Source organism: Fistularia commersonii, chromosome 33 (genome assembly GCF_037954325.1).
Source record: "Fistularia commersonii isolate RoL2024-O1a breed Wild chromosome 33, RoL_Fcom_v1.0, whole genome shotgun sequence".
NCBI lineage: Eukaryota > Metazoa > Chordata > Actinopteri > Syngnathiformes > Fistulariidae > Fistularia > Fistularia commersonii.
Window position 1 is genome coordinate 7417127 of NC_141316.1, and position 15853 is coordinate 7432979.

The window sequence follows — 15853 nt, forward strand, 5'->3', positions numbered from 1 at the left end:
GCTTTTGGCGGACTCTGCGATACAAACATATGCATGGATGCAGTTTAATGATAAATCCTGCAAAGTGTATCAATAACTAAAATGCATATTAACCCATTAGCATCATATCGGTTTTCTTGTTCGTGAAACGCATTTTGGGGTTCTATTTTCTGAGCGGAAGGATATGTTCCGGAGAAACGGGAGCTCTATGACCATCGTTTTCGACGGTCTTCTGCCTCCGGGAGGGGAGGGGGGGGGGTTAAATGTGCCGGTACCGGAGAACCGGCTCCGGTTCCGGGCACACAACCTACCACGGGAGTCGCCGAATATCCTTTCAACACATGCGACTCCATATGACATCTTTTCCACGTCTTGGGGATTTTTATCTGCCAACTTTTGGAGCAAGTCGAGTCGGTCATTTTGTCATGTGAGGTTCGGGAACACACTTTAACGGTACAAATCATCGATATTTGGTGATAAAAGGTGATCAGAGGTTAAACATTTCAGTCAAATAATTACAAAAGCATTAATACAATGTTTTAAAGGGGTAAACATCTCCCTGATTTGTATATTGCCATTGTCTAATCCAGAGATGGTCCTTAAATTGACAAACTGACTCAATGATAATTGTATTTTTGCCTGAACAGAAGCAGGTGTCAGATGGTTGGTGTCTCCTTGGCGTCCACCACAAGATGGCAGCCCATGGATGGAGGACTGAGACCGCACGGAGATAGTCAGACCTCCAAAACAAGACACTGGATCAAGTGTAAAACACCAAAACACTCTCTTGAATCTGCCGAAATGATCTCCCGGCCCGGGGATGTGACCCCTTGGAGCCTGGCTCGGGAAGACATCGGAAAACATTTCGTCAAAATTGGTCATTCCTGTCAATCACGTATCATATAGAGACATACGACCATTCACTTTGTCATTCATATAATATAGAGACATGCAACCATTCACTCTGTCATTCATGTAATATAGAGACATGCAACCATTCACCCTCTGGTCCATATGTTATATGAATGTCATTCACATGACATATGGAGACTTACAAACATTCAACCCGTCATTCACGCATCATATTGCACCTGCACTTTGTGAGTTGCACACCAAGCTGCACTCAAATGTCTCATTGCACTGTATTCTACTCATTGTTCTATCATATGTTTACATTCATATCTATAATCATATTTATAGCAATGTTTACACTCTTCTACCAGCACATATCCCAATGCACTGCGGACAGCAAAGTAGGAATTTCACTGTATGGGGAAACATGTTTCTACACTGTACGTATGACAATAAACACTTTGAACCTTGAATATTCATATGTAATATAGAGATATGCAACCATTCACCCTGTCATTCACATATAATATGAATGTCATTCACACATCATATGAGACATACAGTTATTCACTCCCTCACGCACATGTCAAATAGACATACTACCATTCACCCTCTCATTCATATGTAATTCAGACATAAAACCTTCCTCTCTGTCATTCACGCATCATATGGATACACACAACACTCACACATCATACAGCCTAACAATCATTTACTCTCTCATTCACACATCATTTTGAGACATGAAACCATTCACCCTGCCATTTATATGTCAAATAGAGACATGCAACATTCACTCATTCATTCACACATATGGAGACATACAACCATTCATATGTCATATAGAGACGCTCCCATTCAGTCTTTCATTTATACTTTCGGACACTTTATGCTTCACTTTCCAGTGAAGCCCCTGCATGTTTGTTGACTGTAGGAGGAAACCATAAACCAGGTGTAATGCCATCAGTCAGAAAGGCAGAGAGGCTAACCACTGCATCACCATCGCCTTCGATGTTTATTGAATTTTTGAAATAAACATTGCACATTAGTCCCATTTCAGTTTCTTCTTCTCGGAGGACCCCGTCCTGACTTTTACCCGGTGTGAGCCCGCAGAGCAAACAGAGTCAACCATGTCAACATTACTCTTCCTTGTCATGGTTTTATCTGGTAGAAAAAGGGGAGAGATATATAGGATACTAGTCTCTTATCTTCATCTTCAGAACTTATATTTTCAATAACCAGGACTTTGGAGAAGTCGCTCTGACTTGAAACAAAGAAAGACAAATGCGCGCCATTTAGAAGAAGGTTGCGAGGAGTTGAGAGTGCAGGATATTGCAGTTTTGTGTGATATCACGGGTCCACGAGGGATTTTCAGACAAATCCAGCGGAGGGCATGTCCTCGTAACCCCTGCCAATGACACAAATAAAAGCAACGGCTTTTACTGTAAGCTATCTTCTCTGGTCCTTTGGGCTCCATTGGACTCTGCACAATTGAGCTTGCTCTCAAAAATCATTCAGAAATCCTGTTTAAACAAAATATGGCATATAGATTGTTTGAATCATGTGTTATATAATGCATATAAAGTGTTGATGATATTATTTCAAAACACAAAGACCTGTGGGATTCAGTCACGTCATTGGAAAACTTGGATGCCATTTTGAGCATCTGGTTGTTTCCTGCTCAATATCAGATGACCTTGTCATGTCTGCAATTGTTAGAAATCTTTTTCACGGCAACTGGACTTGAATATCAAAGAGAGAAAAAAATCTTTCCATTCTTCACGAATGGACCATGGAACTGAAGCAGCCTCTCGCACAAAAGGCGAAATGTCTTCAAGAGAAGAAATTCAAGTCCAGTTGCAACCAAAACATTTTCGACAAGAGAACCTCTTGTCAGAGACCCTCCGCGGATGTCTAATTGTGCTTTTTCTCCCCGTCTGCTTTTTGTCGTTCATTGGTCAACGGATGAAAATATCTCTTGTAGATTATTGATAGTCTTTCTGCCCTTCAGGAGTGTACTCAGGAGATGAGTGGATTTGCAGGGGGAGCCAGAACCGTGATCTTGCCCTTGAGGTTGAACTGACAAGTCAGTCACCAAAGCTTGCCCTCCGGGTGTCTTTTCATTGGCAAAGAAACTGTGATTTATTCCTTCTCATGTATTAGGTGATTCAGAATAGAACCCTCTTTATTGTCGTTGCAGAACACAAGCTGTGCAGTGCAATGACTTTTGGTTTTCTGGCTGTGCAGCATCCACAGTATGAAAAGAAAAACAGTATATACAAGGCATTCACTCATTCATTTTCTATGTCGCTTATCCTTCACTCAAGGTGGCAGGGGACAGGAGCCTATCCCAGCAGCCATGGGGGGGGGAAGGCGGGAACCAGTCACCCGCCAATCACAAGGGCACAAATAGAGACATACAAGCATTCACCCTATCATTCACACGTCATGCAGGGACATACAACCGTTCATGCTGTCGTAGGTCACTGATTGCAACTGATTGCTTTCTCATTTACAGGTCAAATAACCGGCACGTGTGACCCTTAATTGTCATTTTGAAACCTCCTCCGTTTCATTGCCGCCGAATTACACATCTGCCGTGCACAGGTCTGCGATTCACAAACGGACTCGTGTAAATGTAGCAGGCGTGAGATTTTTTTTTTTTTAATTTATTTAATAGCGATGAAAATAATGAAGTCTTGTTGAAAGACGGTCATTATTTAGCTCGCCTAATCTTTCCAGACTGTCTGCTTCCCGCGAGCTTTGTCGATGGCTTTTAATTAATAACTCTCTGCCCGGGAGCGCTCTTCATCCGCGGGAAGACTACGGGGCCACGCATTCTTCTTTGTGAATGTCACATATAATATAAGCGATAATTCGACATACGATGTGACATTCTCGTCCTCTTTTGTACACTCTGTTCTCCGCATTATAATCATCCACTAAAAGATGTTTGTCTCCGGCTCATTGCAGGGTCCTCTTTCTTTCGTTAATGCCCCCTCGCTCTCTGACTGGGGCTTTCTACCGGGGGCGGGGGGTGAAGATGACACGCCGGTTTTCCTTCTTTCAAAAAACACTCATCTGTCCATTAGATTTGTGTTTTCTCATCGCTTGTTGATGCCCTCATGATGCAGGCGGATCACATCGGCATTATTTGTCATACAGAAAGAAGTGCACTCTCCTTGAGATCGGGTATGAATCACCAATACACGGGAAATCTTTTTATGCGGCTGAAGCCGCCGTGCACATTCACTCCAGAGGGCCGGGATCTGCGTAATGAAATGATCTCTGTGAATTAGCCGGATCGATAGTCGCATAAAAGAAGAGAACGTCTTCCCGTTTTGGTTTGGACGGCTAGAAATTAAAATCGTATAATGGATCTTCTCTTCTTGAAGCTGTGTTGCCCGTTTGTACGAGTCGCTCAATCAGCCGTAGATGAGCTCCGACTACTGGGTGCCATTTGTCTTGGTCGCCTGGTGACCAGAAAATAAGTGTGATGGTCGAGTGAAGTATTCCCTTTAACAAGGTAGCCAGAGTCTGCCATCGAGATGGTAATTGGATTGCTGCAGCTTCGCCCCAAATCCAATACCACAGGCTGCAGGTGTCGATGGTTAGTTACTGTCACCGGATGCTGCTGTTTCCTTTCCATCCTTCTCTTCCTTATTTTTTCTTTTCTTTCTTTTTTCTTTCACATATAGCGGCTTTCAAACTCCCTGGATCCATTTTACACAGCATCATTACATCCTATGGCGGGTCGTCAAACTTGTTTTGAGATACGACGGGTAATGTTCAATCATTCATTCATTTATTCACGATCTACACCGCTTATCCCGCACTCAGAGCCACGGGGATGCTGGAGCCTATATGTATATATATCTTTCTTTTTAGAGCACTTTTTGTGTGCTTTTTTTTTTCAAACCTCTATTCAGTTGACTTTTTTTGTCCAGCACCCATCCCTAACTAGGCACCGGATGTGCGTGTTTTTTTTTCTTTTTCTTGGTCTTTGATGCTGTCATTGGGCGGGAGGTCGGTTTAACCAAAGACCGGTTGCCCAGTTGATCACATGTAGGGATGCACAACCATTCACCCTCTCACTCTCGCTTCATAGAGAGAAATAAGACAACTCACTCTCTCTTTGGCACGTCTGGGCAATTTAGGGTCTCCAATTGACCCCCTGCATGTTTTTGAACATGTGAGAGGAAAATGGAAAACCCAGAAGAAACCCACGCTTATGTGTGGAGAACATGGAGACTCCACGCATGATTCCTATTTTATCTATTTTTAAATGTGGTAAGAAACACAGCACCAACATTTCTTTGAATAGTGCATGCTGTTGAAGCATACAGGCATCACAAAAATATTTTTTGCACTACCCCACTACCTCCATCTCTACCTACCACTCTCACCCATGCAATATTTATATTATATTTTTATATTCTCCAGGACACCTTACTTATCATTTCATTTTTCATACCCACCTGTTATTTCCATAACCATTCCCCGCATAAGGCATTTATTTTATTTATAGATTTTGTATTCTGCTGTATATATTTTACATAGTCTTGTTTATTTGCATCTATTTCCTTTATTGCGTATTCTTTCCGTCATTACAATGTTTCTACTCTATAATGCTGCTGTGACAATTGAATTTCCCCGTTGTGGGAGCAATGCCGGTCTTGTCTTATCTTAATATAACAGAACCTAAAAAAGATTTGTCGCTATGATCAGCAAGAACAAAAATGTCCATTTATGAGGAAGTTGAGATGATGAAAGTACAATGTCCTCATTTGAGGAAGCAGTAACCTCTAGACCGGTGCTGGATGCCCTACATCTTGCTGTCCTCTCCCAGAGTGGAGATGGTCTATGTGTTGTCTGAACTGAATCTGATGGGAAAACCTGCGGTGTTTCGGAGCTCCTCTGGTGCCGCGGGTTAGTGGGTCACCACAGCCGTCGTTGATTGACTGCATGATTGGTGGCGTAGCGGGAAGCCCCGTTTCAAGCACAGTGGTGAGCCTTCCAGTCTGCGCTCCAGGCTCTATTGACCTTTCGGTGCCAGGCAGGCAGCTGCTGCTAATTGTTTACCACCACATCCTGATTCTGCACGGCTTATTTCACCGACGACTCTCATCTGCATTCAGAAGGAGGCGTCACTTTGGCCTCGATTTCAATGATAAAAATGCATTAAGAGTTTGATATTATACCAAACTGCTGGTCCCTTTTTAGGGTGTATTTTTCCTCTTATTGATCCTCACGCCTGTGTTCAAGTTACACAAAGCGACTGCTGTCCAGGATTGTAAAAGGACACATATGTTACATCGCAGCGTCTTCTATTAAATAAAAATGAACTGGTCGAAACCTATTCGAAGCACATTGTACTGCACATTTCAGCCACCTGATTCTGTGCAAAGCCGCCTCATCTCACATCACATTGGGCTAAAATTGAAATTGAAATTTAGTGCGGTAAACATTGCATTCAAGGGCCAGACAAATGTCTGCTTTTTGTCGTCAGCCCGCTAAAGCGTCAGCTGACAACATTTGGTGTTGGTAAAAAAAAATAGTTTTTGGATGATTTTGCAATTTTATTTGAAATGTTTATTTATGTTCAAATCATTATATATATGTTTACGTTGCAAAGGTCAAAATTAACAAATTAAAGAAAGAAATGGACAAACAGACAGTGCACTCTGAACTTTCTTTGTGTATTATTTCAATTATTTTCTTTATTTCCAAATGGGTTGATGTAAGAGGGGATAATAAGACAACCGGACACCTTTTTCGGCACAGTTGATTTTGATTTTTACTGCTTTGTTGTTTTTATGTTTATTTAGGTTTAAATTTTGTGCTTTATATTATCACTTATTTACGTCGAAAAGATTCACTCTGCACTTTGTATTGCGTATATTGTCCATTTCGGACATCTCCATACAAACAGTGCTCTTTTTGTGCGTAAAACTTACGAAAATAGTAGTGTTTCGCGCAGGCGTACTTCACCGACAGGTGAATCCGAGGGTTGCGGGTGACGTAATGGCGTGTCTCCAATCAGCTCCCTTGATTAATTAAGGATCCGGTGACGTCAGCCTACTACAGCCAATCAGCGGCCTCCTCTCGGACACCTTTTTCTGGGGGTAATCCTCTGTCTTAAGAGGAGCCCGTCTGACAGCCCGGAATAGTGGCATTAACCGGAAACGCGTGGACGGGATCACTCCCACGGGCTGTTTAGAAAAGATAAAAATAAACGAATAAATAGTTATATATTCCGGATTACATAGCGATAATCTAAGACCTCATGAAAAGTTAAATTAGGGTCGCGTCGGAGCGCCAGAAGGTTGCGTCGGAGCGCTCCGGTCCGTAAGCTCCTTAGCCATGCTCTCCTCCCTGCTGCCGCTTCTGCTGTGCGTCTGCGGCCGCACGGCGAGCGGCCAGGAGGACGACGGCAAACGCTACATCTGCCGGGCGGTGCCACTCACCGGCGACGCCAGCTGCCCGGTGACGCTGCTGCCGGAGCTCAACGCCGGCGGCCAGGAAGAGGAGCTCCGCAACACCGTCATGCAGCTGCGGGAGACCATCCTGCAGCAGAAGGAGACCATCTCCAAGCAGGTGGGCACCATCAACGAGCTCACCACCAAGCTGTCCCTGTGCGTCTCAACCGCCGACGATAAGAAGTACGAGAAGGGCCCCCCGTGGGGGAAGGAGAAGCAGAACACCATGGGGGACGTGCCCAGGGACCCCAACGACACCATCGACAGCCTGGGGAAAACCATGCAGGGGCTGAAGGACCGCCTGGAGAACCTGGAGGTAAGAGAGCCGTGCGTAAAAGCGCGGGGAACAAAAAGCAAAAGCTTTTTGTTTATGGCATGAATTTTCATCCCAAAAATCCTGTTAATATTTTTTGAAAAGGGTTGCGTAGTAACAGGTCTGTTTATAATTTGTATTCTCAAAGAAAAATAGTTGTAACTACTTATTCATAACAATTACATAGGTTCTGGTCGCATTAACATGTTTTAAAAAGGATGCTTAACTGGTCTTTTTATATTTTGTATTTTCAAAAAAAAAAACAGTTTTAATGTAACCACACCCTCATAACAATTGCATAGGCTCTGATCATATTGATGCATTTTAAAAAGTAGGCGTATCAACAGGTCTGATACGCCTACGCTCTGTTTATGTTTTATATTCTTAAAGAAAAATAGCTGTAATGTAACTACTCATTCATAACAATTGCATAAGTTCCGATCGTATTAACATATTTTAAAAAGGATGCTTAAATGGTCTTTTTATATTTTGTATGTTTAAAAAACTGTTGTAACTACTCATTCATAACAATTGCATTGGTTCTGGTCATATTAATGCATTTTAAAAAGGATGCTTATAAACTTGTTTGTTTATATTTTGAATTCTCTAAAAAACATCTTTTCTAACGTAACTGCTCATTAATAAAAATGGCATAGATGATGATCTTGCTGATGCATTTCACAAAGGATTGTTATTAACAGGTTTGTTTATCAAAAGTTAACCTCATCGTCAATTCTGACATATGTTTCACACATACAGAGGACTGAAAAAGTATTTCTCTAATACCCACAGTGGAAAAGTAAAAAAAAAAAAAAGAAGGATAAATAATATCACGCATCATCTGTATATTTATATCTGAATATTTTTAATTCTCAAAATTTAATACGTAATGTAACTGCTCAATAATGGTTCTGCTCTTATGAATGCACCTTAAAAGCAGGATGTGTAGCAACAGGTTTGTTTACATCATGAATTCCCCAAATAATAGTTGTAACTACTCATAAATAACAAAGGCGTATATTCTGCTCTTATAATGCGTTTTAAAAACAGGATGCTTATCAATAGGTGTGACGGCTGAGGATGGAAATAGTTTAATTGTGGAAACAAGTTTGTTTGTAATGACGATGATGTAACACCACCTTAAGTCGCTCTCCCAAATGGCTCATGGTCACCCTTTTGTACTTCCTGCTCACGACCGTAGCAACAACAACTACGGGCCAACATCTCCGGCGCCGTGTTCCCCACCGAGCTCAGGAACCTGCTGCAGCGGCGCCTCGGGGAGTTGGAGAAGCAGCTCCTGAAGAAAGTCAACAACCTTGAAGAGGAGAAGAGCATGCTGTCCAACGCCACGGCGGAATACAGGTTGAAGACCGAGAGCACGCTGAACGCCCTGGTGGAGAGGATCAGCGAGCTGGAGAAAGGTGAGAAGAAAATCTGATTTCCATCGCCGTGACGGCACTGATGAAATAATTTCTGGAGTGTAGAGAGGGAGACGGGCAGAGGGAATAAAGAGATTTAGAGGATCTATTGCATAGGTGTCAAATTCTGGCCCGCGGGCCAAATTTGGCCCGCACTGTAATTATATTTGGTCCGCAAAGCCATACCAAATGACTATTAGAGCTGGCCAACCAGTATAGTCTACAGTGCATGTATCGCTAATTCTACAAATCCCAGAATTTTCTGCTGGTGTTTTGGCATGAAAATCCCAACAGGACCCATAAACACCCTCTCCTCTGTGTACAGTAGTCATAGCGACCTTATGCTAATACTGGCAGCCTGCTACTTAGGCAGAAAACAAGATTTTGCATGCGGGCAATATTAAGTTATATATTGTATAGTATTAAACTATGCTTGTTCCATATTTGTTTTTTAAGCCAAACTTGTTTGGGTCCGTATGAAAAGGTTCATTGTTATATCTGGAGGAAGATTTTTTTCATTACATATCAATGTTGGCCCACGACTTTGTCCCAGTTTGGAAATTTGGCCCACTGTGTATTTGAGTTTGACACCCCTGATCTATTCAATCACAGTACATTTGCAGACAGTTTCAGATAAAAAATGCTTCCATCCGTAATCTCCACCATCTTCTGCCCTCTCCTTTTCAGGAGGCGGCGATTTCAAGTCCCCCGAGCAGTTTAAGCTCTCCCTCCCGCAGCGCACCAACTACCTGTACGGCCGCATCACCAAGAGCCTGCCGGAGATGTACGCCTTCACGCTTTGCATGTGGATCAAGTCCAGCGCCAGCCCCGGCATCGGCACGCCGTTCTCCTACGGCGTCCCGGGGCAGGCCAATGAGATCGTGCTGATCGAGTGGGGGAACAACCCCATCGAGCTGCTCATCAACGACAAGGTGCGGAGCGATCTGCCGCTTGCGAGCGATTATCGGGAAAAAAAATAAGATTAAGTCGGAGTGTGTTTCGGACCCCAGGTGGCCCAGCTGCCGCTGGAGGTGCGCGACGGGCGGTGGCACCACATCTGCATCTCCTGGACCACACGGGACGGCCAGTGGGAAGCTTACCAGGACGGGGAGAAGCAGGGGACCGGAGATAACCTGGCGGCCTGGCACCCCATCAAACCGGGGGGCGTCATCATCCTGGGGCAGGAGCAGGTAGGAGACTGCCGGAGGAAATCGGCTAATGCACAAGCACAAGCGTGCGGGTCGGTTAATTCAATTTGCCCATTTTTACCACACACACACACAGACACACACCAGGCCACCGGTGTCTCGCACAAGTGCACTTATGCAAACGGGAGGAGCCGGGGATCCCAGCGCCAACCCTCTAGATGCAGGGGACTAAAATACATGTCATTTTTATCACACTCACGCTAAACGTACTTATTCATTTGTTATTTATCACGCCTGTCCTGCAGTCAGGGTTGCTGCAGCCTTTCCCTGCTGTCATTGGGCAAAAGACGGGGTTCACCCTTGGCCGGTCGCCTGTCAATCACTAAGCCACTGACAGATATCCCTGTCTCACTGTATCTCAGATTTTTAACTTCATCTGATTTTATATCACAGATTTTTTTCCCAGGATAAATGTATTTTGGTATCTTTATTGTCAATTATTTTGATTGTAAAATAAGCATTTTCTTGGGTGGCGACCAACCAAATCCTGGGCTCTGATTGGCTCAGCGACTGTAGCATCATTCCCCGCATCTCCTGCCCATAGCAAGCATTCAGCATCTCGCTGAATCGTATTTGTGTGAATTATTTAGTCTGTGTCTAAAGGAGTGTGGGAAAGGTTAATAAGAGTGTGGGGAGAGTCATGAAGCCTTAAAATAAAAATGATAATTTAAAAAATAGGGTTGCTGTTGTTGAAATTTTTGTAAGCAAGACTCAGTGAGCGTTCAACTTCCCAGCAGAGCATTTTCATAATTTTGGCCGCATGAACTGGGTCTCCCTGATCCTTTGCAGCGTTTGTCGTTTATACAGGAAGACCTGCATCACAGTCGGCATTGGTATTGCGTAAGAAATCACAAAAGTATACAAAGTAAATAAACATTAAAGTGGATGAAATCTATGATCTATCCATGATCCCATGAAGTGGGATGCAATGTTCTATAGCCTATGTGTCAAACGCAAGGCACGCGGGCCAAATGTGGGCCGCCACGTCACTTCATGTGGCCAATGAGAACATCTTAAAAGGTCTGATTGTCTTAAAATTAATAAGTCAGATGTGTGCATTGGTGGCGTCCCCCCATCAGATGCAGTGTATCTACATCGATGCCATTTTCAACAATTGGAACTGAGAAATACAAATGATCCCTAAATGCGAATGGAAGGCTGTTTCAAGAAAGATGGGAAGGTGAATACATGTTTGTGTGTCAAGGAGAAAAAAACAGTGTCAATGTCTTTTGTGTTATGACACAATCTCGGTTGTCAAAGCATTTTGACACCAAACACGGAGCTAAGTATGCCGAAGTTAGCCTTTTAGAAAAACAACAAATTGTCCAAGATTTAAAAGCCAAACGACAAAAGCAGCAGAATATGTTCACAAAAGCTGCATCCAAAAACACTGCAGCAGTGAAAGCTAGTAAACATCCCTTTTTTTACATCCATGCAAATGCATATGTAACATTTTGGATTTGAATGAGTAAAAATTCAGAGTTATTTCACATTAAGGTGTAGTTCCATTTATTTTAAAGCACATTTAGTTACATTTATACTGTTACTGTTATATGTGTTACCATTATGCTTATGTGGCTCCTCTGTGAAAATGAGTTTGACACCCCTGATCTGTTTTGCATGGACAATAACAGTTTTGCAGAAAAGAGATAGATCATGCCGCGCGAGAAGTCATAGGCACATTAAAATTGTCTATAACATACATTTCCATTCCAGCTACTCCGCGGATTTTCACTTATGAAAATCCTGGTACGCTGGTTCTGGAACAAACGCGTAGAACAAATAGAAACATACAACCATTCACCCTTTCATTCACACATCTGGACAATTTAGGGTCTTCAATGAACCTCCTGCTGGAGAACATGGGAACCCCCCCCCCCAACCCCTCACGTCAGAATCCAACAAGTTAGTTAATTATTTTGAAAATGCTAATCCTTTAATCCAGTTATCAGCGATTTCGAAGTACCAGTCGAGTACATTTACTTTGAAACTGTCGAGGAAACCCCAATGAGTTGTCGTCGGGTCCGAACGGAGCGAAGCAACAGGAACCCGTCTCTGCCCGCGGGCATGGGGGGGGGTTCTGGATCAATCGCTGAATTATTTAAAGCCCCAGCATGCAGCCAGGAGACCCACCACTCCTGTCAGAGGGCGATAAACAGTCGGGCAATAATTAATGGGTGGGATTAACCCCATGGCGGAAAACAAGGACGTGGTATTAATGAACCCCAGCTAATGAAAGTTGCCCCTTTTGCAATATTTAACCAAAAGCAACTACGAGGGGGAACTTTTCTCTTTGGAGATGAAGCGCGTGGTCACGCATCGTGAGGATCCCCAAGGGTTCAAATCCGCCTCCAGGCTGAATCCTGACGACGTCATCCATCCCCTCCGGCGGGTTTCCGTCCAAGCGTCTTTAGTTTCACGCCGGCGCTGGATGTTGATCACATTTTCGTCTCTAATGGAAAGATCGCTCAGAGGCCCCGGCTAACGATCCACATCCTAACCAGAATAGATTCACGCCATCGGACGATTTAGGGTTTCGCTTTCAAACCCATTAAATCAACTATGAAAATGATTGATTGGCGAATCAAGAGTTGATAATCAATCTTTTCATCTGTGATGTTTTAGACTATTCTTAAACACAAACAAGTCAAGAGATACTCAGAATGAACCTCATCTGTAAGAGCTGACGGGACATTTCGTATCCAGGGCTGATCTGTGTTTATTTATTAGCTTTTCTATTTTAAGTTTAAAGAAATTAATAAGAAATGAGAATGTTTATGCAGCGCTCAAGTGTTTTGCCTCACAGCAACAAGCTTGGAAGGTGGTTTTACGCGTCTTTATGGTGAAATTCTCATTCTGGGTGAATGGAAATATGACATGATAAATAGATAAATAGATGAATGGATGGATGGATGGATTGATGCTATATCATAGTTGTACGACCATGGGGTGACATTGGGGTGAGTTATGTGGGGTTTGAGTTATTGTCCGTGTCGTTTTTGGTTATTTATTATTTAACTTTTTAAAGTTAAATAAACCGTAGCACTTACTCTTTATGTCGCTGTGTGGTTCTTTAGCTTGAATAGTGACGCCAATCATGTCGATCCCGTCCGTTTGAAGGTCGCAATCCAAACAATTAGGGGGGCGGAGACGTCACTTATTAGGGTAAATACGACCAAATGCAGCAGGTGGCACCAAAGCCTCCCCAAGACCGTCTGACTGAACGTATTAAACGCCGAATACGGCAAGAGCAAGTATTACTCGAACTACTACAAGTACTACTAACCACTTGGAAATCAGCAAGAAATGAATATATAAGCGAGAGAGATATTTACTTAAAGTCCCTGTGCAGAAAAAGAAAAATTAGCCAAATATCATTGACATTGTTACCTCTGGGGGTTGATTTAATTGACGCCTCACCTTTTTTATGGCTCTTGCAGGATGTTGTGGGCGGACGGTTTGATGCCGGGCAGGCCTTCGTGGGCGAGCTGAGTCAGGTGAACATTTGGGATCGTGTCCTGAAGCCGCTGGAGATCCAGTCCATGGCCAACTGCACGTCCTACACGCCCGGCAACATCGTATCGTGGCTCGCCAGCAATGTGGAGGTCTTCGGGAGGGGTGCGTTCAAACGTCCCCTGGAGATGTGTCAGGAGCGGCTGCCCAACGCTTAAAGTCCTCTCCTCGATGTCAAGGATATCTCCAGGATGACTTTCGCACGTCTCGACACCATGTCCGCCTGTAACTGTGAAACCTTCACCCGAAAACATTAGTCCGGTTCAAAATCCTCACCCCAAACAGGCTCATGCTGAAATTAATTTCCTTTTCTATATTTCCGAATCCACAAAACGCTAAACCGTCAATGGTTTGCCTCAAATCGGATGGTCAATTTAGACTGTCTCACGGTAACCAGAAGCAGCATGAGACACAAATAGAGATTATATCAATTCTCTGTAAAGATTTTGACCTTCCGCACACCATTACTGTTTATTCAAGTCGCAACTCACACCCACCCTGGCGATAAGGTGCCCTCAGGTATTAACACCGCCCACTCTCAAAGCCTTTTAAGTAATGAAAATCCGCACTAGTCCTGCACAGACGCACGCAGGCACAGCGGTTGCGTGGAAAGCCCAGACACTCTCTGGGCTTGGGCTGACATGTGAGCCGCGGTTGCGTGTCGCGGCGCCGGACTGTGTAGGTGGAAAGATTATCCCGGAGGTCTGGCTAATGTTATGTCTATTCCTTAACTTGGGAATAGGCTTAGAGCCAAAATCAATCAAGCCTCCGATCCTGACGTGTCCTGATCATTTTAAGGGGGAACACCCCGGAAACACCAGAAACACCTTACCTTTGCTAGCATACGCGTTTGAATCTAGACTCGCACCTTACAGCTGCTCAGAATTATTCGAAAGCGTGATACCGGTGATACTTTTAGTCCGTCACAGTGCTTTCCCCTTTGCCTTTTCCATTTTGCATTCATTTTTACCCGTCATTCGTGTCGCTGTTGCCGTTGATCGTCTTTGCGCCGAACGGTCGTCAGTGAAACTCTACGGACCCCCAGCGTGTTTGCTGTGAACCCTCATCTGTGGCCCCCCTGTGGTACTCTAGCGTCTCCGTCAAGGAAAGCTCGGTATCTGCTCGTCATCTCTGCGCAGTTGAAACCCGGACATCGGAGACGGCGTTCACGTGGTCATGTGGCCTTGCAATGGAGACTCAAGTGCCACCCAAGTGATTTCTAAGTGTTGAAAATGATTTGTTTTTTTTTTGCCAATAAATAAAGCTACAGCTGAAAGGAACTCCCAAGGCGGATCAGTTCGTCTGTTGACGTCCGTTCGTTGCGGTTGACGTCGGCGCCGCCGTCACCCGGTAACTTGATGGCTCCGAGCGGCGAGTAGCGACATGAGGGGTGAGTAACAGGATGATCCCAACCTTTGACTCGGGCGGCGAGAGTCAAGCACCGACAGGTGTCCTGAGTGGTATTAGCGCCGCTTAACAGATGAGCGAGGCCAAAAGGGCAGCAGTGGAAACACACAAACCCACTCCTTCACGCTCCGCCTAAACAACCTGCTGCTAACCTTCACTCTGCGGGTATCGCTGGGTTTCTGTACGGCATCGGCAAAACATTCAGGTCACGTCGAGACACGCGCTGTTCCTATGGTGTGGTTAGAACACAATGAGAATGAGCTAAAGGCCGACGGTGGTGGGTTTCTGTGCAAGGTGTCGGCTCTCGATAAGCAAAAAGAGCGCTTATCTAAAGAAGTTGAACTGACTTTAGAGATAAACAGGAGATTAGTTGATTATGTGGCTCTGTGGGGAGAAATAAAAAGAAGGGGTATTAGCAAAGGCTCAAAATGCTACAAAAGTTTACACTGTTTGCTTTGAGAAAAGCCGTGAAGGGAAAAAAGAAGAAAACACGGCAGTTGGATCCTGTGCAGAGGAGGGTGCGTGATAGCGGCTTCACGCCAGGACGCCTACGAAACTCATCCCGTCCCGTCCAAGTCGTCTCATCCCTCTTAACTCCCGTCTCTGCGGAGAGAGCGTTCTGTGGTCTCAAGGTCAACCAAGGCGATCAGTTTATCAGCCGCGGCTTCGCCTCGGGACCCTCTC

The 15853-nt window shown here is 44.2% G+C and overlaps 1 protein-coding gene across 1 annotated transcript; it reads left to right on the plus strand.

The window, feature by feature from the left end:
- Positions 1 to 7193: 7193 nt before the first annotated feature.
- nptx2b (neuronal pentraxin IIb) lies at positions 7194 to 15026 on the plus strand. Its single transcript, XM_086140599.1, has 5 exons — positions 7194 to 7626; positions 8825 to 9044; positions 9729 to 9973; positions 10052 to 10231; positions 13690 to 15026. Exons 1-5 carry the CDS (start codon positions 7195 to 7197, stop codon positions 13918 to 13920), a joined length of 1308 nt encoding a protein of 435 aa, XP_085996725.1. The 5' UTR covers position 7194; the 3' UTR covers positions 13921 to 15026.
- Positions 15027 to 15853: the final 827 nt, after the last annotated feature.

Excerpts from the sequence above, each read along its gene's own strand:
- nptx2b (XM_086140599.1), top strand. The coding sequence starts at position 7,195 with ATGCTCTCCTCCCTGCTGCCGCTTCTGCTGTGCGTCTGCGGCCGCACG. Across the intron at positions 7,627-8,824 it reads ACCGCCTGGAGAACCTGGAG|CAACAACAACTACGGGCCAA; the intron begins GTAAGAGAGCCG and ends TCACGACCGTAG. Across the intron at positions 10,232-13,689 it reads TCATCCTGGGGCAGGAGCAG|GATGTTGTGGGCGGACGGTT; the intron begins GTAGGAGACTGC and ends TGGCTCTTGCAG.